This window comes from Scatophagus argus, chromosome 7, assembly GCF_020382885.2.
Source record: "Scatophagus argus isolate fScaArg1 chromosome 7, fScaArg1.pri, whole genome shotgun sequence".
Classification (NCBI taxonomy): Eukaryota; Metazoa; Chordata; class Actinopteri; family Scatophagidae; genus Scatophagus; species Scatophagus argus.
In genome coordinates, this window is record NC_058499.1 from 19,282,563 (window position 1) to 19,308,654 (window position 26,092).

General features: G+C 40.9%; 1 protein-coding gene and 1 long non-coding RNA gene across 4 annotated transcripts; one reads left to right on the forward strand and one right to left on the reverse strand.

Annotated features, from left to right (window-relative positions):
• Positions 1 to 1,358: 1,358 nt before the first annotated feature.
• dyrk4 (dual-specificity tyrosine-(Y)-phosphorylation regulated kinase 4) lies at positions 1,359 to 25,032 on the reverse strand. 3 transcript variants are annotated; one of them, XM_046394872.1, is made up of 15 exons: positions 24,792 to 25,032; positions 24,171 to 24,240; positions 9,365 to 9,448; positions 7,762 to 7,914; positions 7,366 to 7,516; positions 6,951 to 7,114; positions 5,715 to 5,851; positions 4,801 to 4,941; positions 3,805 to 3,943; positions 3,485 to 3,566; positions 3,201 to 3,373; positions 3,022 to 3,082; positions 2,735 to 2,864; positions 2,428 to 2,570; positions 1,359 to 2,161 (listed from the first exon to the last, which is right to left on the reverse strand). In XM_046394872.1, exons 1-15 carry the CDS (start codon positions 24,821 to 24,823, stop codon positions 1,884 to 1,886), a joined length of 1,938 nt encoding a protein of 645 aa, XP_046250828.1. In that variant the 5' UTR covers positions 24,824 to 25,032; the 3' UTR covers positions 1,359 to 1,883. The 3 variants fall into 3 exon arrangements, with proteins under 3 accessions (XP_046250828.1, XP_046250827.1, XP_046250829.1); XM_046394871.1 differs by having other exon boundaries at positions 2,389 to 2,570; positions 24,792 to 25,030; XM_046394873.1 differs by lacking the exons at positions 24,171 to 24,240; positions 24,792 to 25,032 and adding an exon at positions 12,447 to 12,574 and having other exon boundaries at positions 2,389 to 2,570.
• On the forward strand, positions 12,508 to 18,229 carry LOC124062240. The gene is made up of 3 exons (XR_006843878.1): positions 12,508 to 12,633; positions 13,936 to 14,010; positions 15,407 to 18,229. It is a non-coding gene; the product is annotated as an uncharacterized LOC124062240 (long non-coding RNA).
• Positions 25,033 to 26,092: the final 1,060 nt, after the last annotated feature.

Sequence of the window (26,092 nt, forward strand, 5' to 3'; positions counted from 1 at the left end):
GCTTATCTTTCAGAAATAAAAAACAAAACAGCCTTTTAAAAATTAGATAGTCCTCAGAAGAGGAAAGACAATCAAGATCATCTCTCCACCCCTCAGAATAATTTCATCTGTTTTAGGAAATTAGTTAATTGAACATTCTTATAAAGCTATTTTAAAGTGACAAAATAATTTACTATTTATTATCCGCTCTGAGCTCTGTGAAGGCCTGAGCCACCACTTGTTCCAGCACCCAGCAGAGGGTGGCAGCACTGTGCGGCACATGCATATGGAGCACTGAAGCTGCACTGGGTGGTTTGATGCAGAGGTGAACAACATATGATGCCTCAGAATCATTTTAAGTTGAATCACAGAAATATAAACACAAAAATGACATACAAATGATGAAACATCTGTGCATATTCTCCTTGAAAGAACTTTTAATTTCATCATAAAATACATAAAAATTAATTTTCTTGACTTTTCATATTTAAGCTACAATCCATCCTCTCTGGAACTCTGGTTGCTTAGCTAATAGTTAGAGAGGGCACAACTTCAATTTAAACTGCATCTCTGTTGGCTACTCAATAATCAATAGTAAAAAATTGTCTATAATGAAACAATTGTTTCATTAGGTTTTGTAACATTAGATGAGACATCATTTTGTCAAAAGGGATCCTGGCAGGGTCTTTTTGTCCGCTAAGAATCTGGTTTGTCTAATCCAGGTGAACACAACAATAAAGTGCAAGATTTCTAATACTGCAAGGCACAGACTAACAATAATAGTTGTTTTCTTGTTTCTAATGTATAAAAATATCATGAATACCACAGACATACAAAATGTTCTCATACAGAAACAACACAACAAGTAAAACCTTGTCTAAACCTTCAACAAATATCTGAAATATTTTCTTAAAATATGTTCTGTATTACACATACAAAGGATATTACAGCAGAAATATATACAATCAATTCTAATACAAATACACAATTTACGAGTGTCGAATTAAATTGTTAAACATATAGGAAACATGGGATCAGACAGATTCCATAATAAATATGTGAAATCATCAATAATCAGTAAGTCATCAACTGCATCCTACAATGAAAAAGTACAAGACAATTATTTCTAGAACATGATTTAAAAAAACATTTTTGGCTCAGCCTTTATTGCACACAATTCTTCATATATTTTACCACTGTGAAAGTGATGCTAAGACTCCTTAAAGAAAACAAAAGAACAGAAAGCAAAAACAAAGGTTTGATCAATTTTCTACCCATGCACCTTTTTGAGACAAGCTTCTAAGTTTTTTATGTGGAGAAAAGTAAATGTGATCAATGCCTAACGTGTTTATCAAAGATTTCAGGGTGCAGCAAAAGATTGGGTTCAACTTACAATCCATGACAGCAAGATGTTAACGCTGTTCAGCTGATCTGAATTCAACACATGACAGAAAGCCTGATGTCTCTATTGCAACACATTTAAAAGATGCCATACTAAGCTAACTGTAACAATAAATAGAAGATGTCCCTCTTTGCTGATGATGATGATCAGTGCGTCTTCTCCATACATCAATATTTTGTTGACAGCATGTGGGAATTGGTTTATTTCAGTAGGTAACACACCCTTGAGTTGCTTTCCACCATGAAACACAAAACTTTTCTCTGGCTCTAACTTCCCTTTCAAATGGGTTTGTGATGTCATATAGACACAGACACAACACGGCAGTGTTTGTAGAATGTATGAAGGATCTTTTAATTTTCTGTGTGTGCAGGTCAAAACAAATGCGACTTTCTCCCATCTGTCCTTTTACTTCCACTTCATAAACTCAGTAACTCTCAGGTGGGAAGCAGGACGCTGAGTCTGAACGCCCCTAATTCCCACTTGTTATAAACGCAGTTGATTATTAGATGATAGGGGGCAGACACTGAGACGGTTCCTGGCTGTCTTTCCTCTCTGTGCCCACTTCCTCTTGAGGCTTGATGATGATGTGAACGGGCCTCTCTCCACCTCCTTCTTGCTGCTTGGTATCCGTGGAGAACTTGCCCTCATTTTCACGCAACTCCTCCTCTGCTGAGGCCCCGATGGGCCGCAGACGCTCGGTGGAGGCCATCTTTGTTCCTGTTACTGTACTGTCACTCTTCAGCTTGTCAGTAGTGCTGCTCTCTGAGCCAACTCTCTCCGCTGTACCACGGAAACAAAGAATATTAATTGTCAGCTCAATGTGAATACAACTGAGCTCTGAAGGTATGTCTGCGGCTATGGCATTAGCTAATAGTTATCTCAGTAATAACAAAGTGAGTCGCATTCAACCTGAACTGTACAGATTTTATAGGTATATTTGCTTTACTTTCGCTGACTGTGGTTTGTATAGTTTTGACGTGTGTGGTTATCTTTTGTTATGCTCTCACTTGGCTTGCTGTTAGCTTGTTTGCGCAAACTGAGCTCACTGCTGTTATCTGTGCTGGTTGAGCTGTCTGAGGCCTTCTTCACCGCTGGCTTGGTTCTTGGCCGAACTTTGTTGAAATTTCCCTCCAGGATCCATTCATGCTGTAATCCCTCATCAGGAGTCATTCGTTTGGTTGGATCCCAACTGAAAAAAAAACAACAACAAAAAAAAAACATAAAAAATTTAAGTCTGCAAGCACAGTTTCTTATTTGACCTTCTGCCATTGAAAAATACATGAATTACAAAGTCACATTCAGTACTTATGCAGTCTATTTACAGTGTAAAACAGATGTTTAGAGTGAGCATACGTGAGGCAGCGTTTGATGAAGTCTAAAAACAAAGCGTCATTAGTTTTCAGTGCAGCTGACAGCTCCTTGGAGTTGGGTCTTCTCTTCTTCCCCTTGCTATTAGTGATGTTCCTGGGGTTTCCTTTTGAATCTGTACACAATTACCAAACAAAGTATTAGATTAGATTTTCCTTTATCTTCTGGTAGCATTTAGTAGTCCTATGCTCCACATTGTTTGCTGTATATATAATATCCTCAGTAATAATAAAAAAAAAAAGAGCAGGAACTACATGAAGATAATTTCTCACCAAAGAACAACCTCCTCCTTGATGCGGACTGAACAAAATCATTTGGAGGCATTCCAAGAACCTGAAAGTTGAAATATCAGGACACCTTCACACACTGAAGCCACTCACGTACCACATTAAAGTTACATCTGTGAAACTTGCAAAATAAACACAATAAATGTGTTATTTCCATGTTATACCTCCATAATGCAAGCTATTTGCTCCACTTCACTCTCTCCTGGGAAGAGAGGATAGCCTGTGTAGAGTTCAGCCAGGATGCAACCCAGACTCCACATGTCAATGGCCATGCTGTAGGGGTGACCCAGGATGACCTCTGGAGAGCGGTAGAAGCGACTCTGGATGTAGGTGTACACTAATGGAAAACAAAGAAGAACATATAAGCTCTCCGGAATAGGTCTGGTCATTAGTTTGAATGTCCTACACTATTGTAACAAATTCTCAAGGGTGATTATTATGATCTTACCCCTTTGCTGTTCATAACAGCTTGATCCAAAGTCAACCACCTTGATGTTCCCTGGACCTCTCTGAGACAAAAGGATGTTCTCCTATTCAGAAGTAAAAGCATAAACATTTAAACATGCTGCAGTAACAAAGTGTTCCACAAGGTGGTGCAAAATCCACACTATTATTCTGGGTAATCTTCTGACTAACAACAGCAGTGCAGTGATTAAGTGCAAATGACTGTTTCACATCAGGCTTTATTGACATCACATTCTAAATCGCATCTTATGTCCTACATTCCAAAAATAAGGTCAGACATTACAGAAAATGTAAAATCAGTACCGGTTTGAGGTCACAGTGGATAATCTTCTCTCTGTGCAGCATCTGCAGGCACCTCAGAAGAGCATGGGTGAACCGACGGATGAGAGCGAGACTGAAACCCTGGAAGTTGTTTTTCTTGATGAGCTCGTACAAGTTCACTCTGACAAAAGAAACAAAATGTGATGTCTGGGTAGTTCATAAGGTTGGTGAAACATAAATGAACAACCTTTTCTTTTTGTGTCTGTGCACTGCGTTCATACAAGACTAGGGAATATATAGCAGACTGAGCTCAATACGGATTCACTCGTAAAAGATGCACCGCATTAAGAACGTCTTTATGATCCTCAAATAAACACCCTGATTAAAGAAGGCTGCTAAATTTGAGGTCACTCTACACTTTACATTTACCCATGATAAAACATGTGCTGACTGCCATGTGCATACTTGAAAGTAATCTATGACTGTGCTCACATTTAAAGACAGAGACACTGAGTGTGTCCTCCCACTATTTCCTACTTGTGATAAGCATAAATGTCTTTAGACTGTGTAACTGGAGCTTTCACACCATGAAGCAAGAAGGGGTAAGAGATAGGGCCCTAATCAAGGCCTTAACTAAAGGATTCGGTGACAGTAATGTTAGACAAGGTGGCAGTCCAAGACGTCCTCTAAAGGTCATTCAGCCAGAGTGATACACAAAACTATCCCCCCTCAAATAGATATCAGTGGTGATCCACGCTAAAACACAGATGCCTTCAGGTACACAGGTGATCGCTTAACTCCTGATTGACTACACTCATGTAGTATTAGAAGTAATGAATAGAGACAAGTGAGAAGCGCCTTTGATAAGACAATACAGTGATCCGGTCCTGTTGTTGTACCTGGGAAAAGGTGGCTCATCTTGAATACCTTCGATTAACATTAATTATTCAGTGATATCTTTATAGGCTCCTGTACGATTGACCTCTTGACATGCAGGCTTGCTTGCTTGCATGCAGACTATAGAGTGAGCATACTAACCCGAGAAGCTCAAAAGAGATGCAAAGGTGATTGCGGAAATAGAAGTACTCCTTCATGTGGATGACATTGTGGAGGTTGTCCTTGTCTTTCCTCTTTATTACGTCGAGGATCTTCAGCTCAACCAGAGCTTGGTGGTGAAACCTGCAGGTTGACAGGAGTTGTTAACATAAGGAAAATATTTCACATATTTCAATATTTCAACATCATTTATTTGTGAATTTCCGGACACAGCAGAGCCAGAATAATAAATGTATGTATTCAAGTTCTGAGTGTTAAATTCTGAAAGTAATAGATAGTGATAAGATAAATATTAAGACTATTTAGAAACATTTGTGCACATTTCTGCTGTCACCTGATAGAGAGGTTCGGTCCGACTCATGAAATCCCTAAAACCCATGCCCATTTCTTAATGTCAGCTATGCACAATCCTCTGCCAGGTGAGATAAGATCAGCAAACACAGTGCAGAGTTTTCCCATGGTACAGCTGTGGCAGTTTGCACCCATTTTGTTTTCTGCATTATTGAAGTGGAGTTAAGTCCTGATAGCTGCTGCATCTAACCTACAGCAATTGGACAACCACTGTGATCCGCAGTGAGGACGGACTGGTAAGATAACACCACAAGGTGCCGACTTCTATCATGCTAAATCAGGATCTCAACAATTTGGCAGAGTCCTAAGATGTAAAATGATCCTGGTGCAGACATGTGGGAAAACCTCACAACAGCATATCAGATCTCAAATGAATGCCAATAGGCTGAATGTGACAAATAGCACGTTCTTTAGAGCAACTAATGAACTATAGTGTCATTTGAATGCAATAGTAATATAGGATGTATTCTATAAAAATTGTCAGCATGAAATTATGAGGAAGGTTCAGTTAAGTGTGAAAATGAAAAGTTTGGGTTGACATGTACCTTTTCTTATTGCGTATCATCTTGATGGCTACGAGTTCATTGTTCTTGTGATCCAGACATTTCAGGACCTGCCCAAAGGAGCCTTTTCCAATCACTTCAAGCACTTCATACCTGTAGGCAATGTGGTCATGCAGCACCTGAAAAAAACACAAGGAAGAACACTGTAAAAATTTGAGGAGACTTCTCTATTATGCATCATATGGTTTTACTGAAATAAAACATAGCTGTAATTTACTGAACTACAGAACTGATCTGCTATGTATGAAGCAGAAACACCAATGACTGGATTATGGCTGTGCTGTAACTCTCAGTTCAAGCTTGTGGCAGTGGGATGAGTCTCACTCTAAACAATGGCCAGTCACCTGGTTTATACAAAATAGTTCAGCCTGGTGTCACAGAGTTTGATGGCATCAGTTCAGTTTATTGCAAACAAAATTCAAGTCTGCATCTGCTGGGTTAAAGTCACGTGAAGGCATCTGGTCATGTACAGTTCAGCTCAGGCAGTCTGTGTAAGTGTGTGTGAAATGATAACTGATATCTGGCCTCCATATTTTCATTTTATCTTCTTCCTTTGATATTACTGCCTCACTTCTTTGCCCATTTTTGGATTAGCCAGGTGTTATGTGGAGTCAGGTGCTATTAAGATGGTGATGGCTGGAGCCACCACAATGGCTCTTCCAAAACCTATAGGTGATGTCACGGAGACCGTGTTCATGTTTTATATAGTCCTTGCTCTGCACAATTGCACAAATGTAAATGGTCTCACAAATGGGGATGGCGTGAACTCTCTGTGCTTTTACAGAATCGTAATGTGATTGTGGTTTTGACCAATTTATGTACTATATGTACTAGCAGTTTTTAGATTAAATTCTTCCTATTCTGGTAGATAGATCTACGGCTTATTTTACTATTTTTTGGTCAAAGTTGGGATCTAAGATTTGCAAGGTGACTGCAAAATAGCAAATCTTTTCAGTGCAAGATGGTCACATAAAGGTCTATGTTTTTGATTATGTTTGTTTAATATTTGTGTGCCAAGCCATAAAGCTGTTAATAACATAACTTCACTGGGATGTACCACTTATCTCAAATGTTTCTTATAGTTTCTGCATGTTGATTCCAGGCAACATGGGAACTGTAAACAGTGATGCTGGAACATACAGCTTAAATGGGATTTGATAGGTTAAAACCTAAAATAACCACAGGTATTGTCCTTTCATGCTCCATCTAACGCATTACCCTGATGTAGCTCCCATGCTCGTCATCATATCCGGAGTTCTGCGGTGCACCTTGGGAACCCTCGATCTTCTGAGAGCCCAGACCCATGAACCAGATCTCTGCGTAGTCCATGATTTCCTCTTGCTCAAACTCCGTCAGTCGGTCCTGGAAATTTTTCAATGCCTCTGCAACAGGAAGTAAGAGGAGGAGGACAGGATGAGTCACTTTTATATTGATTACACCTCAGCCAAGAGCAGAGGATTGTGAACATTCAACTTCAATGCCAGCATGCTATTTTTATTGTATCAGTAGAGTCAAAATTGTTACTTAGTTACATGGTTGTGTTGAAACACCCTCAAAAGATTCAATACATGAAATAACATCTCTGTGCCTCCTTATTTCTGTTGTCGTTTTTTTAAAATCCATATTAACATACCTATTGGAGACATAGGTAACCTTTGTCCTTCATATGACTTCTCTTTCTCCATCTTGTTGCTGAAAATCTTGCTGTTGCGGGAGACTGACACTTTATCCATTGCAGCACCAAAGCGTGTGGTGAACTGCTGGGTGGGCTTCGGCCTCTCATCCTGCACAATAGTGAAAAAAGAGCCTCTTGTTATTATGTTCACAGAAAACATAATGTAACTACAGTGTGACCTTCATAATGTGAACCATTTTAATGCGAAAATTGTCCTTGAAATTATTTTGATGTTTCTCAGTTTTGAGTTTCATAAGCTACCTTGGAGATGTAGCTGAAGTTTGAATTTTTTTTCCTTCTAAAATCAGCTTCTACTGGTCAATATTACACACTGATCGTGTATGACAGCCTCACCGGGTGTGTCTGATAGTTGTTTTGCCCCCCTTTGTTAGTAATTTGGGGCAGGATGTTGTCCGACTGCTGGTGTTGGTTTTTGGCATTGCTGACCACAACTTGGACCACTGGTGGCTCAAGCTGAGGCAAGGTCCCTACACCAGGGCCAAACTTCTGTAAATCAGAAAGACCGTTTTTACTGCTTACATCAATAAATAAAGTAGAAACGCTATATAAAGAAAAAAACTTAAAGACAAAAATTAAAATGGGGTCAGATGACAGAGGAAACAAACTTATGATTCAATAAAGTGAGAACATTTATGAAAATCAGCAAAGAAATTGGCCATCTTTCCCAGCTAGAGGCATTTTCAGATTTTTTTTTCTGTAGGGAATACTCCACTCTGCATAGCAATACAACAGAATAACAAATACTGAACAGCACATCCAGCGTTAAACACACAACAAATGCAGCTTGAGAGAATGGGTCAGCAAGTGTAGTAAAGACCAAAGTAAGTGTAAAGACTAAATGCATTATTCTTTTTGCACTGTAGCTACAAACCGGTTACAGCCCCTGTTTTCACTAGTGTTTGTGTCAGCCTGAACATTGTCAGATTTGGTTTGTGTTCTCAGCTACGAAGTCCCTTTCACAGGCATTTGGTCTTTGGAAGCTCAGGTGTCCAGGACCCCCAGCAGGTAGCGGCTGGAATTACCGATCAGGGTGAGAGTGAAATGGGGACAAAGCCCGTGAGGCTGGGTCCTGACAGAGTCTGTCTATGGTGGCTCTGTGGGGGAGGTGAAGAGCAGCAGCCTGCTTTCTCTAACTGCCATTCTGCTTGCTCTGAGAGCACAATTACATGTGTTAGAGCCCTGACAGGCTCAGCGCTGGCAAAGATGGGCAGAATTAGACCTCTGTCCTATGTCGAGTCCTCTGAGAAAAAAATTAGATATCCCACAGGAGCGTTTCTGTGTCAATAAGTATTTATAATGTATATTTAAGAACTGCTATTGTACTCAAAGGTGTGAAAATTAAAAACAGAGCTACTCCCGCATCCTGCATACTGTGATTTAGCCTTCAGCAATGTACTGTCTTAGCAACACAATAAATTCTTTCTTATTAATTATTAACAGCATTCCAGGAAGAAAGCCCTGCACATATATACAGTAAATGGGGCTGATTCTTCATCTCACGTGTTAGGAGCTGCTGCAGGATCTGCCAACTTGGGTATGACGCATAGAGATAGGGCTAAATATAGTTGCAAGCACCTGCCACAACAGGCAGAGGAAGTAAACACAGTGACGTGCCTGTACATAACTGGGGGGCATGCTGTTTCAGGAACATGCACTTATATCAAAGGAAATCTGTTATGCGTTACACCACGTAACCACATGTGTGCCAGACAGATGTGGAAAGGCACATCCATGCTGTAAGATCTCATGTGTAAATAAATGTCAATATAAATGACATGAATTGTGAAGTGAATAAAGGAAGAATGTTTCTTGTAGCTTTTAAGTGTTGATAAAATACGTAAAGTACTCCTAACTCCTAAAAAACATGACTTTGTTGATACAGCATGCATGCATACAGGTCAGCTGCTACAGCATCATGCAGTGGGTACGTCCTGACCTGTGAACAGGGTCGGTTTGTTCCAAGGCGGCTGCCTTCTGCCGGGAGCCTGTGAGGGTTAGGGAAGGCCTCCGGTCGAGATGTCTGTGTGAAGAATAAGAGCAATTCATAAAATACACTACAAGATGAGAAGAAAAGCTGCGGTCACATAAGCACAACGGTGCTATTCCTGTGGGTAACCATATTTCTCTTCCGCATTGCAACATTATCTGCAAAGTTAGATTTAGAAAGAGATTAAAGCAGTCAAGTTAAATAATGATGAAATAGCTTCTCGTGTTCATGCTGCCTGAGTTCTCCAGTCTCTTTAGAAACACACAGCCTGTGGGCAGCTGAGCAAGGTTGCAGCCAGACTAGCAGAAATAATGCACTGTGATCCTAAAATAGATTAGTCCTGCAAAAAAAAAAAGATCTAGTGTTTGGTAAATGCACCTGCTGGTTTGTGCAGGTGCGTGTGCATGTGCACGTTCATGTATGTGGCAGAGAGTGCACACATGGCTACAAGCCTGAGCACACTGGAGATCCACTTCTTAATGTGATCAAGAGAAACAATGCTGTATAAAAGCAGCAGAGGTCTGATGTTTAAATTAAAAAAAAGCAGCACTCAATTTGGATGATTCTGCGCATTTCTCTCTGACACCCAACCACCTTACACGTGCCTTATTAATCAGTTGATGAGCGTGCAGCTGCGTTGGGTGACACCATATGGGTGAAATAAAGCTTAGCCCCATATGGGGATACGTGCTAAACTCACTCTGCCAGGCTGGCAGTTGGGGAGGAGGGAGGGAGGTAGCAAGACAGGCTGGGTGGGTGTTCTCTACAGGTGCTGTACAGGAAACAGCTTTCCAGTTATAATCTTAATAACCTTCCCCACTGATTGTGAAGAAAAAACAACATCAGATCAGTGTCACGACAGTATCGTCCAGACGGAGAACAAACTGAACTGATTCGTCCCAACCAGGTCAGAGGACAATGAGATACAGAATAGATCTCTTAACTGTGCTTCACAAGTGGCTGTATTTTACTCAGCATAGGATAAAAATGTCCTGCAAACGATATAGTCCTTCAGCAGAACAAACAGAACAAGTAGCCAAAGAAGAGGGTGATACAACAATGTAGTCATGTTACAATCACAGGAGCACTGTGAGTGACAGCAGGAGACATGTAGGTCAGCGTGGCAGATTGGCTTCTAAAAAACATCACCTGTAAAGGTCTGCTGTAAGCCTGGCTAATGAGCACTGAGCCAATGGAAAGCCAGTGACAGCACAGCCCAAGCCAGAGAAAAGTACTGACTATGAGCGTTAATTCCACTGTGATGAATGAGTGTCTGTAACTGAAGTACATGAAGTAATCACAATCACAGTCCATATGAAGTGAGTCTCAGTTGTTAGAGCAGTATTGAAGAAATAAATGCACACATTTTTCTATTTCTAATCTCTGTTTACGAAATTAAATAACTAAATACTGCAAATAATGATTTCCTGAAGAGCTGAACACAGCAAATGTCACTTACACAGACAATGAAAATCATTTAAACTGTCTTTTTGTGCTTAGTTTATGCTGAGTACATATGAAACACACATAAAAAAGGGCGTTTGTTGTTAGTGAGCAGATGAGTTTAAATGCATATACATCCATCCATCCATCTCTGCCAACTGTGGGCGAGAGGCGGGGTACACGCTGGAATGGTCACCAGTCAATTGCAGGGCTGACACACAAAAACAGACAACCACTCACGCACACACTCACACCAATGTAGAGTAGCCAATTAACCTAATGTGCATGTTTTTGGTATTGTGGGAGGAAGCCAGTGTACCTGGAGAAAACCCACACAGGCACAGGGAGAACATGCAAACTCCACATAGGAGGACCCAGACCGGGATTCGAACCCTCTTGCTATGAGGCAACAGTGCTAACCACTGCACCACCGTGCCGCCCCTGCATATACATAAATAATTAAATAAGTGGAATCAAAATGCAGAAAGTAGAAGCCAAGAGCAATGCTGCTTCTGTGTCTGTGTGACTGCGGATCTTTGCTGGAGCTTGGATCATCCAGCAGGTGTGTGAGCGCAGCTTTGGCCCAGTAAAGGTCAGTCCTTCAAGGGTCAGTTGGTCAGAGGGTCAGTAAAGCAACAAAACCAGGAGTAACTGAGGGTCAACATCAACAAACTGTAAAGCTGTGCTCACTCGCACTATGAAATGCCAGCTGCATTTCTCATGCATGATCACACTGCGCCGTAACTTTCATTGCTGCTACTTGTGTCCATCAAATGTGACCACGAGGAAGAATGCAGACCGCACACGGTATCACTGATCAATCCATGTGATCAAAATGAGAGTCAGTAGTTAGGATAATTGATTTGTATTAGAAAACACTGAGGTGTTTCTAACTTCTGTTACTAGAAACAGTATGAAACCTGAAATTCTTATATGATCCAAAAACAGAACGGTTATATATATTTAGTTTCCATGTAAGGTGTGAAAAATACACCAGAACGCATATAGACTTACAGAATCTGTCAGCACAACAAACACGGAAATAAGTGGGCTAAACAACGACTGAAATAGAAATGGATCAGATTTTTCATCATAACTTGGCTTGTGGTCAGGAGAAAGGGGGTGGACTAAAAAATAAGCATTCAAAGTGGGATAACTTGCGTAGGAGACATGGAAATGATTCCAAAGTGAGAATAACTTCATATTTTCGACATGGATCAATGAAGAAAACAATGAACAATAAATGGTTTTCACTGTAGTTTATCATTCTAGAAAGATGTCGAAGGAGGATTTCTCCCAGGATGGAATTAGCTTGGAATGAAGCCCTGTATCCGGGCAAAAGACATCCTTATTCCACGGAAATGCACGGGAAAGCACAATAGAAGAACATTGAAGTGATACAGTGGGAGATAAAGGATGAAAATAACCATCTAAATAATTCTCTGACTAATTAGACGAGCCATTATTAGAAAATAGTCGCTACCTTTAAATACACTACGAATACAAACCAAAAAGCTACAATTATCCACAGGAAGCTACTGTTTTACCAATCAACCAATCATCTCTCCAACAAGTCAAAGTGCCTCACCTTGTTATTTATTTCTGGCAACATGCTGTTTTGTGTCAGTCAATGTCAGTCTTTACAGCTGCTTGGCAACCCAAACCCAGAGATTATAAAATCCAACAAAGAGTCATCGTATCCAACTCTTGTCAAAACCAAGACACGCTTTCTGAGACACAAGTCCAACTTCGCGAGGAGGACTGAAACAACACTGGTGAGTAAAATCCTGATGACTGATAAGATCCACGGACCCAAACCTGTCGTACTCCTGGTTTTACGCGCACGGGGTAATTGCGCTGTCGTCAGAGAGGAGATTAGCAGCAAGACAATCTGTTGAGGGTCTCTGCGCCCTGACGCGTACTGCTAAGACACTGAGGACACCTGTTCAGGTTTCTGCCGCTGACAGCTGGGGCTTTCCCGATATAGATTTGTTTTTATCCGTTGCTGTCGTCCACCTACAGCACCCTGTATGAGTGATGCGCTCTCCAACACCGACGCTGTGGAGAGAGGGTTTACACCGACGCACGCACGTAGTGGCCACACTCAGTTTACAGTAGGCTAAATGTTATGTACTACACGCTCTCAAACTGAGGTCCAGGGAAGGTTTCCACTGTCCTGTTGAAATCGCGTCCTGCAGAATCGCTGTCCTTCTGGAAGTGGGAAAAAGCTTGCCAAAAGCTTCACTTCGAGTGTCTCACCACAGCTCGAGTGTTATCAAAGGAAAACGACAAGAAAAACAGAATATAAAATGAATCACTCAAGAAAGTGTTGATTTTAAGTTGGGGTGCATCAGAAGCAAATTGTATTATATCACCCATTAATAAATTTTAGTTGTTTAAAAACGAACACACACACACACACACACACACACACACACACACACACACACATATTTATATATACATAATGTATGTTAAAATGGACAGTTTTTGAACAGGTAAACTTTCTCTCACTCAGCGCTGTCCAGACTAGGGTTGCAACAAAATCTCTCATTTTCAACCAGCCACAACTTGTTATAGTTTGGATTTAGACTTTTTTCTTTTAATGTGTGGCAGCTGCCACTTCATGACACCCTGCTACAGCCAGTCCTGTGTATTGACCAGGGGCTCCCAAACCTGTCAGTGTCAAAGGATGGAAAATAGATTGCTTGTCTTATACAGGCCTGGAAATACCATGAAGGCTTTAAGATTTAAGTCTCCAGTAAAAAAAATCATTGTCAAAACAACAGCACAATTGTTACAAGAACCAATTTAATTTTCAGAAACAAACTAAGATGATGAGCCCGATATTTTATTGAGTCATGCAATGGAGTTGACAGACAGATGTCAGACTTGCCTAATGCTCAGTTTGTTTCAAATCCAGAGAGAAGATCCAGATATATATATAATATATATAAGATATATATATAATATATATATATATAAACAAAAACATTTTAACAATGTAAAAACAGTCTCAAGGTTTTCCCCCTATATTACATTACAGCATTAACACTGTGTTACCATTTGTTTTCCAGTGACTAATCCCCACTGCAGGAGAGAAAACAACGCAGTTGCTCCAAGTGATGAAGAGACCAGAACAAGTACAGGAGGTTATTATGATTTGATGACAGCTGTTATGCAACAGCAGTGGCCACTTAAATAATCAGCCTCCGTCATGGGACAGGATGAGAGGGGATGAACTAATGAGAAAGCTGCTCCTGCTCTTCTTATTGCATCCTTACTACACTCCACTAATCTATTCCCTTATTCCCAAATCTGTTGTCACGTTTAAGAAGATGACCAGTGAAAAACAGGAATGGTAATAAATAAGAGTAAATCATGGCAGATCAGGTGCTGCTAACAAGCATGCAAGAAGAACCGACACATGATGTCAGGATTCATGCTCAGTCACAGGGCTTGATTGGCTCCTGCTGGTGGAGTGGCCCTTCAAGGGATCGAGGAAATGGGCAGGACAACAGGATGGAGACAAGGGACACTCTCGGAAGTAGGAGGGTCCTTTCGAAGGCAATAACAGCAAGGGCTGCATCTTATACAACATAGACTACAGCAGGAGCAGAGCAGACCAGGCTGTAGTCAATATTTGTTTGTAAAATGCAAATGTGACATCATTTTAGAGGAAATCACACATTTTTTTCATATAATTTTATCTCTACAACTGTCCGTTTTGCAAAAGATGATTGTTCACGCTCTTGTCAAGAGTTGAAAGACCACTCTCATGTCTAAATGCTAAATATGAAACTATTTTAACCTGACAAACAAAAGACTAAAGACCTGCCAAACAGCTCACTTACTAACACATCATATTTTGTGCATTTAATAATGTACAGGAACCAAAGTGCAAAAACATTAAGTTGTAGTTTTACAGGGGTTATTTCTTGGCTGGAGTCTCCACTGGCTCTCTTGCAAACTCATTTTGACAACAAGACTCTGCAGAATTTTTCATCATTTAGCAGAGCTAAGCTAGCTTCATATTTAGCAAACAGGCGTGAGATTTGTATCAGCCCCCAAATCTAACTCTCTGTACAAAAACACATGTCACAAACTGTCAAACTATTCTTTAATAGTGAAGTAAACTGAGAAACTGAAAAGCACAGGTCATGCTATAGCACTGAACTGCTATACAGCATCTTGTGTAGCATAAATCAGTTACTACACAATCAAACCGCAAGAAAGTCAGCCACCGTAAACCTTGCCACAGTTCACCTGGGAGAGTCTTTATGCTGTGTGCATATTGTCACCCAGGTGACAACGCACTGGCAATGAGAGGCAGCTGGTGCAGAACAATGCAGATACAGTATATCTCACCCTGACAACCAAACATTAATGAGCGTCACAATTTATGTACAGCAAAACAAGGAGAACTGCACTGGCAGAGTGCTTGGAAGAGGAAATAAAAACAAAGGAGAGAGAAAGTGTAAGTGTCAGGGAGTGTAGATAGAATAAATAGTCGTCTGATGTCCCATCTTCCCTCCAAACATACCTCAGGTTGGACCCTCCTGTTCCTGCCCCAGCAGCAGCCCTGGAGAAGGCTAAAACTACAGCAGGCAGATGAGGTCCTGTCTTCCCACATAGCACATCTCCCCCATACTGCCACAACCGCACCCTGAAGCCCACCTCAGCCTCCAAACACCATGTGCAGGGAGAGGGGAGGTAGTTATTCAGCAGGTCAGAGATCAGAGGAAACCCTCAGAGGCAAAATGAAGGATGATGATGATGACAGACTTGCATTTTCTTCTGATTTTAGTCTATAAACTGTAAGTCATAGTGTTGCTTCTTGACTCCATTTGTCAAAATAAAAAATCTTCTTGAAGTTAAGAGAACTTTAATGTTACAAAGTTCATTTACGGTGACTTTCCATTGCCTTCTTTAGATCTGTACAAATCCTGAAAATATGAATGACGTCTCGATGCAGAACTTCCTGTATTCTTCATAGCTCCCCTCTACACTCTGCATCATACATTCACAGAAGGTTGCAGTCTGGTTGTATGAGACCTTGGTTCCCATTAGTTTTCTTCCCTGTCAGGTTCGTCCAAGCTATTTTTCTCTGCTCCGGGATACAGACAGTGTAGAGAAGCAGGCTGCAGACAGACAGTGAGAGGATGCTGTTCTTTGTGCTGATGCTATAATCGGTGAGGGAGTGCTCTCTGTTTTTGCTGCTGCCAGTGACGTATGGATGGAACTCAACAAGGGACCCATCCTGAGCCGGAGACACAACAGCAGGGCCCTGGCACTTAGCTTCCTGTAAAAGAGGCCTCTGGGAGTGTAGGTTGGGGGGGGGGTATGGGACTAGAGAGAGAGAGGGGCACTGTAGATACAGATCCCATGATCTTCCCAGGTGGGCTCTTCATGGGGCTGAGGAAGTCAGACGGGGAGGAGGTGCAGCACTAATGGGCCTCCCGTGGGGTTCCACAGACGCCTGCAACTTTCCTCTGCCTCTTCACTCGCCACTGTATCTTGGAGACAAAGCCAGTGGGGCTGTCACTCTCTTGTCTCTCTCCTCCTCCATCTCTATCTATCGTTCTCCACCTGCTTTGCTGCTGCCACAAACCCCTGTGGGGCTACTACAGTCTTGCTGACAAATAGTGCGTAGGTGAAAGCTTATCCCACCACACCCAGACTGTCTCTGGCCTCCTGCCTGCTGCAAACAGCAGGGAACTACAGAGTCCACAGGAGGACAGGACGCAGAGGGAGAGTATGAGCTTTATACTGCAGGAAGTCATCGGGAACCCAAGTGTTGTGTTTACCTCTTTGTACATCTTTATTCATTGTTAATGATTAAATGATTTACTGGAAATGAAAAAGATGATGTACCAGCTCTATTCAACATGGAGTCATTAGGAAGGTCACATATCAACGTTTCATTATAAATGTTTTCATACCACCCACACCATCTCTTAGTGACTACAGATATCTTTGCTTACATGAGCTCTGCTCCTCTACCAAAAATAAAATCTGTAAATCACTTTGTTTTGGTGACAGGAACCATGTTGCTATTTCTGTAGCATGAAGCAGCAGGCTACTGTATTTCATTACTGCCCTGTCAGCCACTCTTGATACTTATATAACACAGAGCGGTGGCTGCTGTATCTCTTTTCTCCCTACACATCAATGGGTTTTTCATTTACAATATTCAATCAAACTCAAAACTCTCAGCCCCACCATAACGCCCATTAACAGTCTGTTGGCCTGTCAGGGCCACACCTTTCCAACATCTTTGAACCATGAGGTCGGATCTGGATAGAGAGAACAGCTGGTGGTTGGACCGGCTACACCAGGCCAGCAGTGCCAAATTACCTCCTCTTAGAGAGCCATAACCCAGTGCCTTACATTCTGTTGGGGCCAGACTAACAGCTGCCAGGTGCCAGATGAGGCAAATTGAAGCGAGGTGTCCTGCCAGCCAAAACAGACAGTAACAGATTCTCCTTCCATTTGGCAGAGGAGTGTGGGTAGTTTGACCTGGCTGGCAGGTGGACTGCAGCATCTACAGTTTTAGATGTACAGCAGGCTTCTCAGTGACAGCATGTCACCATGTGAGATATGGGTCAAGTTCACAAGTTGACACAAGCGCATACTCTTAGACAGGATCACAGACATACGGGCGATTATAGGCTTAATTGTGACTTACACGTGACATGTTAATGGCTCTTGGCAATAAAAATTGGTCAGCAAGGAGGTGCAGATTGACAAAGTGTTTGTGGCGATGTGCTCTCAGTCTTTCATCCAGCTTATGTGTGAATGAAAATTCAGTGGACTGAGAATTAAGGAACTCTTCCTTTAAATTACATATGGCATGAAGTCATCATTTAGGTCAATTCTCTTTGTTGTTTGTAACAATTGTGAAAACAAATATCTTTCTAAAACTTAAGCTCTTGTTATGATAGGTTCTTATCTGATTGGTACGGGTTTTAGTCCCAGAGAGGTTAATATTTGCACAGGGGTGACTGACTCGACTAGAACTGCTGTAACAATCAGAGCTGATGAACAACCAGCCACAGTCAAGAACACTCAATAAGCTGTTAATATTGTATAGTACTTGCAATCAGGTCAAACTCTGAATGCTTGCCTGATTATCATTTTTGTCGCTCATGGACCGGGTGATTCTGGGTGAGCGAGTGTGTCTTTCTCTGTTCGAGTAGATCTGTGTGTGATTGTACATGTGGACACAGCTGTAAATTAAGCAGGGCTCAGGTCAAATCTCATTAGCCATGAGGAGAGGCTCACTCCATCATAGTGAAGAGGATGAACCCCCCCCCTTAATTAATCTCGTGCGTAACAACATTGACACAAGCCATCGTTTGATTGTAGAGGAACTCAGTCAAGATCTAGATGGGCAAATGCATCGGTCAAGTCCTTCTTTGAACTATATGTTTGCTGGGTAGCTTCAGTCAAGAACATTCTGTACTGCTGTAACATATAAATACATGGGGTGGGTATCGACGATAGAGCTGAGGGGGGCTGCAAGTTGTTGTGTCTCAGTGACAAATGCTGTATCTGCCAAGGAAATATGGTGACTCATTCCACCGGTTGATAAGTAACTGTGACAAAAAATAGCACAAAGTGTTGAAAATATAGATGAAATACCATCATAAAATCATATAACTATCACCCTTATAGTCATTTAAACCATTGCAACTAGCAATCAAGTCAGGCTGGGCAATGTAGTTGAAATCAGTCATATAGTTCAAACAATTAGTTGATTAATTTGATAATGAAAATAGTATTTAACTTAAGAAAAAGCCAGTTTTGGAATCATTAATTTGGATAAATGAAATTTGTGAAACAGAAACACTAATACCAAATAATTTATTAGTAATTAATCCAGTATGAAGTCAGTCAAAACTGAATTACTGCTTGTCTTCAATTGATTTAAATCAGTTTTATGTTTGTGCTTCTTTTCCCCCACAATTTACAACTACTTTTGTGTTTTTGTGGATGCGTATTTGTGGGTGATTGTTGGAGGCGGAGGTTGACCTGCTACTTCATATTCGTGTCAATGGCCAGTCGAGACCACCTACATGCACAGAGTACATGTAATCCTCTCATGCTTCATAATGCATGACACATCATTTCATGTACCGTAATAACTGCAAACAAAAACTCGAGCGCTTCCCGTCTGTCCTCTTTATCAGACAGAGACCCAGACTGTCACAAAAATTGCCAGAATTGGGTCACAGGTCACCTTCCCTGGCCTTGTTTAGCAGATGAGTGGTCCATGATGGTATTATAAACAACAGCCTTTTCTCATTTCTAAAACTGTGTGTCTGAAAATTAATCCCTCACTGTTGAGTCTAGTGTAAAATACAAATCTTTTAAATAATCCAAGGCAAACCAACTTAATGGAATTGTCCAGTCCTATTGTCATCCTATTTGGTGCAATATCACCAAAAACACATTCTTTTTCACACAGACACAGTGTCCTGTGCTCAGGAAACTCTCAGCTCAGGACACTTACTGTCTCACCATCTCTCCACCCATCTCTCATTCCTTTCCTTTGCAGCCATACAGAGATGTAGACTACTTTCTGAAACGCTCCAGCAAAGTAACACTAAACATTTGTTACAAGAAGACAAGAAATTCTTACTGTTATTCCTGTTTCACTATGACAAAAGGGGGGACAAATCCAAAAAAAAAAAAAAAAGGTTTTAGAAAACACATATTCAAAAATCAAACAGATTAACTGGTATGAAGCTTCTTTACCTGCACCAAATACAACCTTAACATACTGCTGTCTACACTTCTCAAAGCAACATAATCAGTCTTTCTCCCCTAATTTCCACAGCCTTACAACTCTTACCTCATCAATCATTCTTTCATCTAAGATCTGCTGCTTCCCATCCCTGTGAGACCCGACTCGGGGCACCATGTCAGACTCTGCTCGCCCCTGCCAGACGCCAAAGTTGTTTCAATAAAGTCGATATGATAAAATAATTGGCCAACTTGCAAGACAGCTGAGGCAGGTGTGGTGCAAAAATTCACACAGGTGCATGTGAGTGTATGGAATTTCTTGAGCCTGTAAGTTAATCTCCATAATCAAAATGTGTGTGTGTGTGTGTGTGTGCCCCAGGTTTCAGTGCTAAATATTCTTACAACACTGCAGGCTTCAGCCCCTATCATGTACAAGGCAGGTGCTGACCTGAATGCCCCAGACTCTGCCCTGCCAGGGCTGAGAACCTGAAGATGGAGGAGATGTGATCGTGCAGCCAGGGCTGTGTGAGTGTTGATAGCCTGGCATCCCATGCAGCTCTGGGGCCACACACCTTGTCCTCACATGGCTCTGACATTGCTCCACATGAACCAACATGTCTAGGCAACACAGCACAAGACACCAAATCTCATTTTCCATTTTTAACTTTCCAAGGATTCATCTTCCTTTCTTTTTACTTTCCTCAAATCTTCCTGAAGCTAGTGAAGTTACATTTTATTCCATCACTGCCTCCCTGTCCTCTGAAACCTTCTCCTTGCAACAGGGGTGATGGGCAGAGGTGAGCTTTGTCACCCAGGTAAGTTGAGAGTTGTCAGCCCTTCTTTTGACCCCATAAGCGCTAACTCTCCTGTCACCTTCCACAACAACCTTGCAAGGTGATCCGCTTTTGTCACCACCTGGATACAAAAGACCCCATGTCCGACTTAACTGACACAGACAATACATTACCTCCAAATTGTAACAATTAGCGCAAATTGCAGCATTTAATCGGATGACATGTGTGGCAGATGTGGACAATGAGGAGTGGAACACTTGTTGTCTTTGGGTGCCAAACACAAGAGGCTCTACTGTTGCGTGCAGTGAACAGATTGAGTCTGTGAATGAGATCTTGTGATGGCTTTATTATCCAACGTGTAATCAGGTGTAATCTACTGAACTGGCAGATGCTACAGGTATATAATGACACACCCTGACCTGTGAGACCAACATAGGAATGATTGAGAGGTCATTTTTATGACTGTAACACATTTATCAGTCTTTATGATTGTGTGTGTATGTATATATATATATATATATATATATATATATATATACATATATATATATATGATTGGAAAATTAATTGAAACTATCAAATTACAGAAAACAAAACAATGAAAGTGTGTAAGTTTCCTGATTTTGTTCATATTACTTTTACATATTTATTTATTTCATGCTCTTGATGTAAAATTAAATGTTTCAACTTTTGTAATATAATAAATTATTACCAGTGGAAACTAAAATAGTTGCAAAATGTGACTGCATGAGATTCAAAATGATCAAAAAGCCTACATTTGCTTATTCTAAAATAGACTGGCAACTGGCAAACCGAGTGATAAACCTTTTGTCTAGCTCTCATACAACAACTCCAAGTATATGTTGAAGGGCTAATGTTCTGTATATTGTTGTTGCTGCTCTTATTAATGATAATTTAGTTCCAGCATCCATCCACAGCCACAGAATTTTGTATTATGTTATATTTCCTCATATAGCATATAACAGGGAGATGGTTAGCTTGACAAGGCAACAACAACAACCGGATCCTCTTATATAACAATATTTTAGATAAGACCTCACACATTATTACACAACAGTGCTGCTGAGCCTATGGAGATGGAAGGAGAGGGTGTGACGGGGGAGGACGTTGGCATACTCTGTTTAACTGCTCTGTATTGCATGACTCACTGTTAAAGGAAAACAGACACTTCAAGCAAGCAAGCCAGGCACTCATTAACAAAAACTCCCTGGGTGGCTTCTTACCCAGCATTCTTTGTAAACCCAATTAATGTTTATCAGACTTGGGGAGTGTTGTGGTCCAGCTGTCCTATCTGGAATTAACACCACAACACGTCCTCGCTATCAAAACCTGCAACTGTGATTACATGGCTGCACAAGTAGGCTCAGCCTTGGCAGAATAAACCAAGGCGAGGGCTAGGGATAACGGCCATCCACAGCAGAGAAGATGCTGCTACGCCTGGGTCTATTATGGTGCTATTCACATGTTCAGGAGCATGGGCCATGTGACAGCCCTGACAACAAGCCAGAGGCCTTCTGTTGGTACGCACAAATGCTTGCAAGCGTGGATGCAACTCACGGCACACATGACAGCACAATCTTATGTAAAGAAACACACACACACACGCAAAAGAAGAAAAAAGCACAGAGGTTATTAGAAAACACTGTGAGCAAGGTTATAATGGTTATAATATAATTTATACACAGCCACTGATGCACAGTGTCAGAATGAACCCTGTGCTCAGTGACACTGATATCAGCGTGTTATTCAGCAGAGGTGAGCTCTCATTCTCTAAATGACCAGCTTTTATTCAGGGGGTCCGGTGTCAGTAAGGGACAAAGCTGTGATGAGAAACCCTATCAGGGGCAGGGTTCATCAGAATAATGAGGAGGCACACTCCCTCTTCCCCACTCTGTGGGGGTGAAGGCTGGGCCAGGTGAGTGGGTCTGCCCTGGTAAACAATGCTCTGAAGCAGGACATGAAATGCACAAGCAATAATCGAGGTCATGATCTAACAAGGTGTAGTGACATTGCTTTTATATAGGGTCGCACAGAATCAACAGCGTTGATTATCAGTCAAGAGTTTCAATCATTTTTAGGCAAAAACACAAATCATTCTCTGGTTTCAGCCTTTCCAATGAGACAGCGCTGTTTTTTCTGTTTAGCAGAACTGTAAACTAAAGATTCTGGAAGACATCCCCTCCAGTATTTGGTGAGATTTTACAGAACAAATTATCAATAGAGTAATGGAGTAAATAATCTGCAGATTAATAATCAATCAATACTGAAACAGTTACAACCCCAGCCTCGTTCCTGTTAAATTCATATGAAGTCCAAAACTTTCGAGAACCTTGAAATGAGAATATTCTAAGATCCCTGGGCAGAAAGTGTATTTCTGCATAAAGCTTGAGAGCCAAAAGTGAACTTCAGTAGCGAGCCATATCACGTAAAAGCTGCAAACATGAAAACACAGCCTGCTACAGTCTCAAGACAGTTCACTACTTGAAGGAGTACGGTGCATCTGCTGAGAGCAGCTGCTTGCGTCTGTATTTTGTAATGACGCAAATGCACTCTATTGATATCCTGACTTAGAAAAATAGAAAATCTTTTGAACTGACACCATCAGTGTGGAATCCGCTCACGGTATAAACTCTAGCAGCTTCAAACGAAGCCTTAGATACAGCCTTTTCCAGTTTCTCACTGATGTTCAAAGATTTCCAGCGTTCTTATCTTAAGTGTCTTTTGGCTTAACAACCTGTTGGTAGTGCCATGGCTAATTAATGAGAATATCCGTGTGAGGGAGCTTTTTAAAGTGCTGAGATCAAAGCAAATAAAAGTACCATAATAGGCTTAGGCATTAAAGAGTTTGGCCAACACAGCCTGCAGAAAGCAACACGCAAGGCAGAACAATTCAGTCTGTGCTTGTTTGAATTCTATATTTTACTGACAAAGGCCATGATTATTGCTGTGACTATGCTCTTCTGTTAGCCCCTCCCTCTCTTGCACACACACCTGCACACACAAACATACAAAAGGGACCCATTCATTCATTCATTCATTCATCTATTTCCTCATCAAACCATCTCTGTTATAAATACAGTCTGAATAAACCCTGATGCTTGGTAGCCTTAGGTTGAGACAAACAACAATGTCCTTCAGATCAAAGGGATCCAGTCATTTCTACTCCACTGACATGTCTGTTCTCAAAGAGGTCCTCGCTGTTTTATAAGTTGAATCAACAGAAGGTAGAAAAGGAGCTCTCATAGGAGCTAAACGTGGGAGGACTCAGTTGTCCTCACAGGAGGAGAAGGGGGTGAATCAGTCCACTGCTGTGGGAACCTGTCCTTGTAGGGCAGAGCTGGAAGTTGTGGACCTTTCCAGGAAGAGGAGATGACAGGGTTAATCTAGGTGATGTCGTAACAAAGCCCCTGGCCATATAATGGCACACCACTGGGTAGTTTTTCAAATAGGAAAAAGGCACCTCTCTTAAACGTGCAGGCCAAGTACATCATAAGGCAGAGTATGTTCCCTAATAAATCACCTCTGCTGAGTGCACAAAATCACATAAATAACATTTATTTAATGGCCTGCAGATCAACACGGGGTGTAGGGTTGCTTAGAGGCACACCAAAACACAGCCACCACTATAACTTAGAGTGATATACTGAAGCAGTCAGGCTGACAAGAAAAAAAAAAAAGAAAAAAGTTGATAAAAGACTACAAAAACAACTCGAATATGCACACATTTGTTAGACATAGCCATCCCCTACCTTGACCAGCAGTGGGAAGGTGCCTTTTCTCTCCTTGAATAGCTTATCCAGCTTATTTTTGGAACCATTTCTGTCCAAAGGAAAAAATTGAGTTAAATATGACTGCACATTTGGCATACTGCATATGTATGGAAACAATTTTTTAATGATGCCAATACACAGACTGATTGGGTTCAAAAATAAAACTGTTTTACAAAGCAAGTAATGTTGCCCTTGGTGCCTTTGACCCTGAATGAGATGAGAAGCATATTAAAAACACATTGTTGCGATGGCAGGAGTTTGTGAGCTGTTTTCTCTTACAGACAGTCACAGCTGTAAGATCAAGTGCCTTTTCCACTGGTGCAGCCCGTTGCAAAAACTACACTGACACCTTCTGTTTGTCTTATATCAAGACTGCCTGTTTTATAGTCACACAATTTCCGGTGCTCCACTATCACAGAAGTTACGTCTTAACTTTCGCAAAGCCTACCTGACAAAAAAATAAACATATATTAGTCTAATATTAGATTACATTAATTTATTAATACCAAAGAATAATGCATAAAGATATTCCGCGCAACAGTAATACACTACGCATGTATTACTATTGTTGACAAACTTATAGGCGAATGTTTCACTAACCTTTTCTCTGATGATTTGTTCGGCGCGCTCATGGTGACATCAATCAACAAAGTGGCAGTGATGAAGCGGTCATACAGGACATGCCCAACAGCCTGTGTGCCGCGGAGAGCCACCCCCTCCGGCTTATCCCAAAACACAATGGTGTTTTCACGACTAGGATACTCGCTACACTAAGTACTCACTGACAGTTTGACTCTGACCCCCTTTTTTTTCTGACGCATCTTTTAAGCAGGTGCTCACGTGCGTGCATGCGAGCGCGAGAAGGAGGGAGGGGAGAGGGACGGAGAGCGCGAGACAAAGGGAGAGAGACAAACACCCACTGGGCTATACATTTTCCACATAGGGCACTGTAGGTCATGGTGGTGCTGTCAGACCATTTCATGGTTGTACAGAATATAATTTTACATCAGGTGTTCAAATGTCGAGATTATAAAGCTGTTTTCTATAAAAGAAACAAACAAACAAAAAATCAAAACAAAACAACAAAAACAAAATACTTTGAGAATGAATATAAAGAATGCAGATGTCAACGTAGAAATTAGCCCCATTTCTTTCTTTTGTTTCAAAATGTATGTCTCATGCAGTACCACGGATAAAGTGAGATACAAGGAATATAATAATAATAATATAGATAAATATAGATAATACGTGAAAGTACTCAGTCAAACATCTGTGATGGATACATTGTGTGCGTGTTGTGTATTGTGAAAGCAAACACCCCCCCTCCGCCCCCAAAACAAACAAAAAAAACAACAAAACAAAAAAAAAACAAAACAAAACCTCCCCCAAGCCAGCCAAAATACAACACAGTTGAAATGTCACAGTTGAAATAAACTTGACACATTTCATTATCATGTCTCTGTAGACAAATACCAGTCAATGATTAGTTGATTTGCACCACTCTGTTTTGAAACAAACAAACAAACAAACAAAAAACAAACAAATAAAAAAAACCCACTAATTTGATTAACCAAAATGTGCAAGCCTTATATGCCCAATGCTGGAGTTACGAAGGGTCTAAATATTTCTTAATGTCATAATAACTGAGTTTATTTTGTTAAGAAAATGTGGGAATCATACCACACCTGATGTTACCCAGAGAATTATTAAACTTTTAATAAAGGAAATTGTATTAAAATGTATTGTTTTTTCATAACTAACCACCTCTGGCTTGGAAAAAGATGTTTACTGTGCAGTAATATAATGTTACAGATCATAATAGTAACAATTAATCATAGGGAGTTTTGCAAGATACCCAAAGACAGTTTACACAATAGATAATAAACATGACTGGATCCATA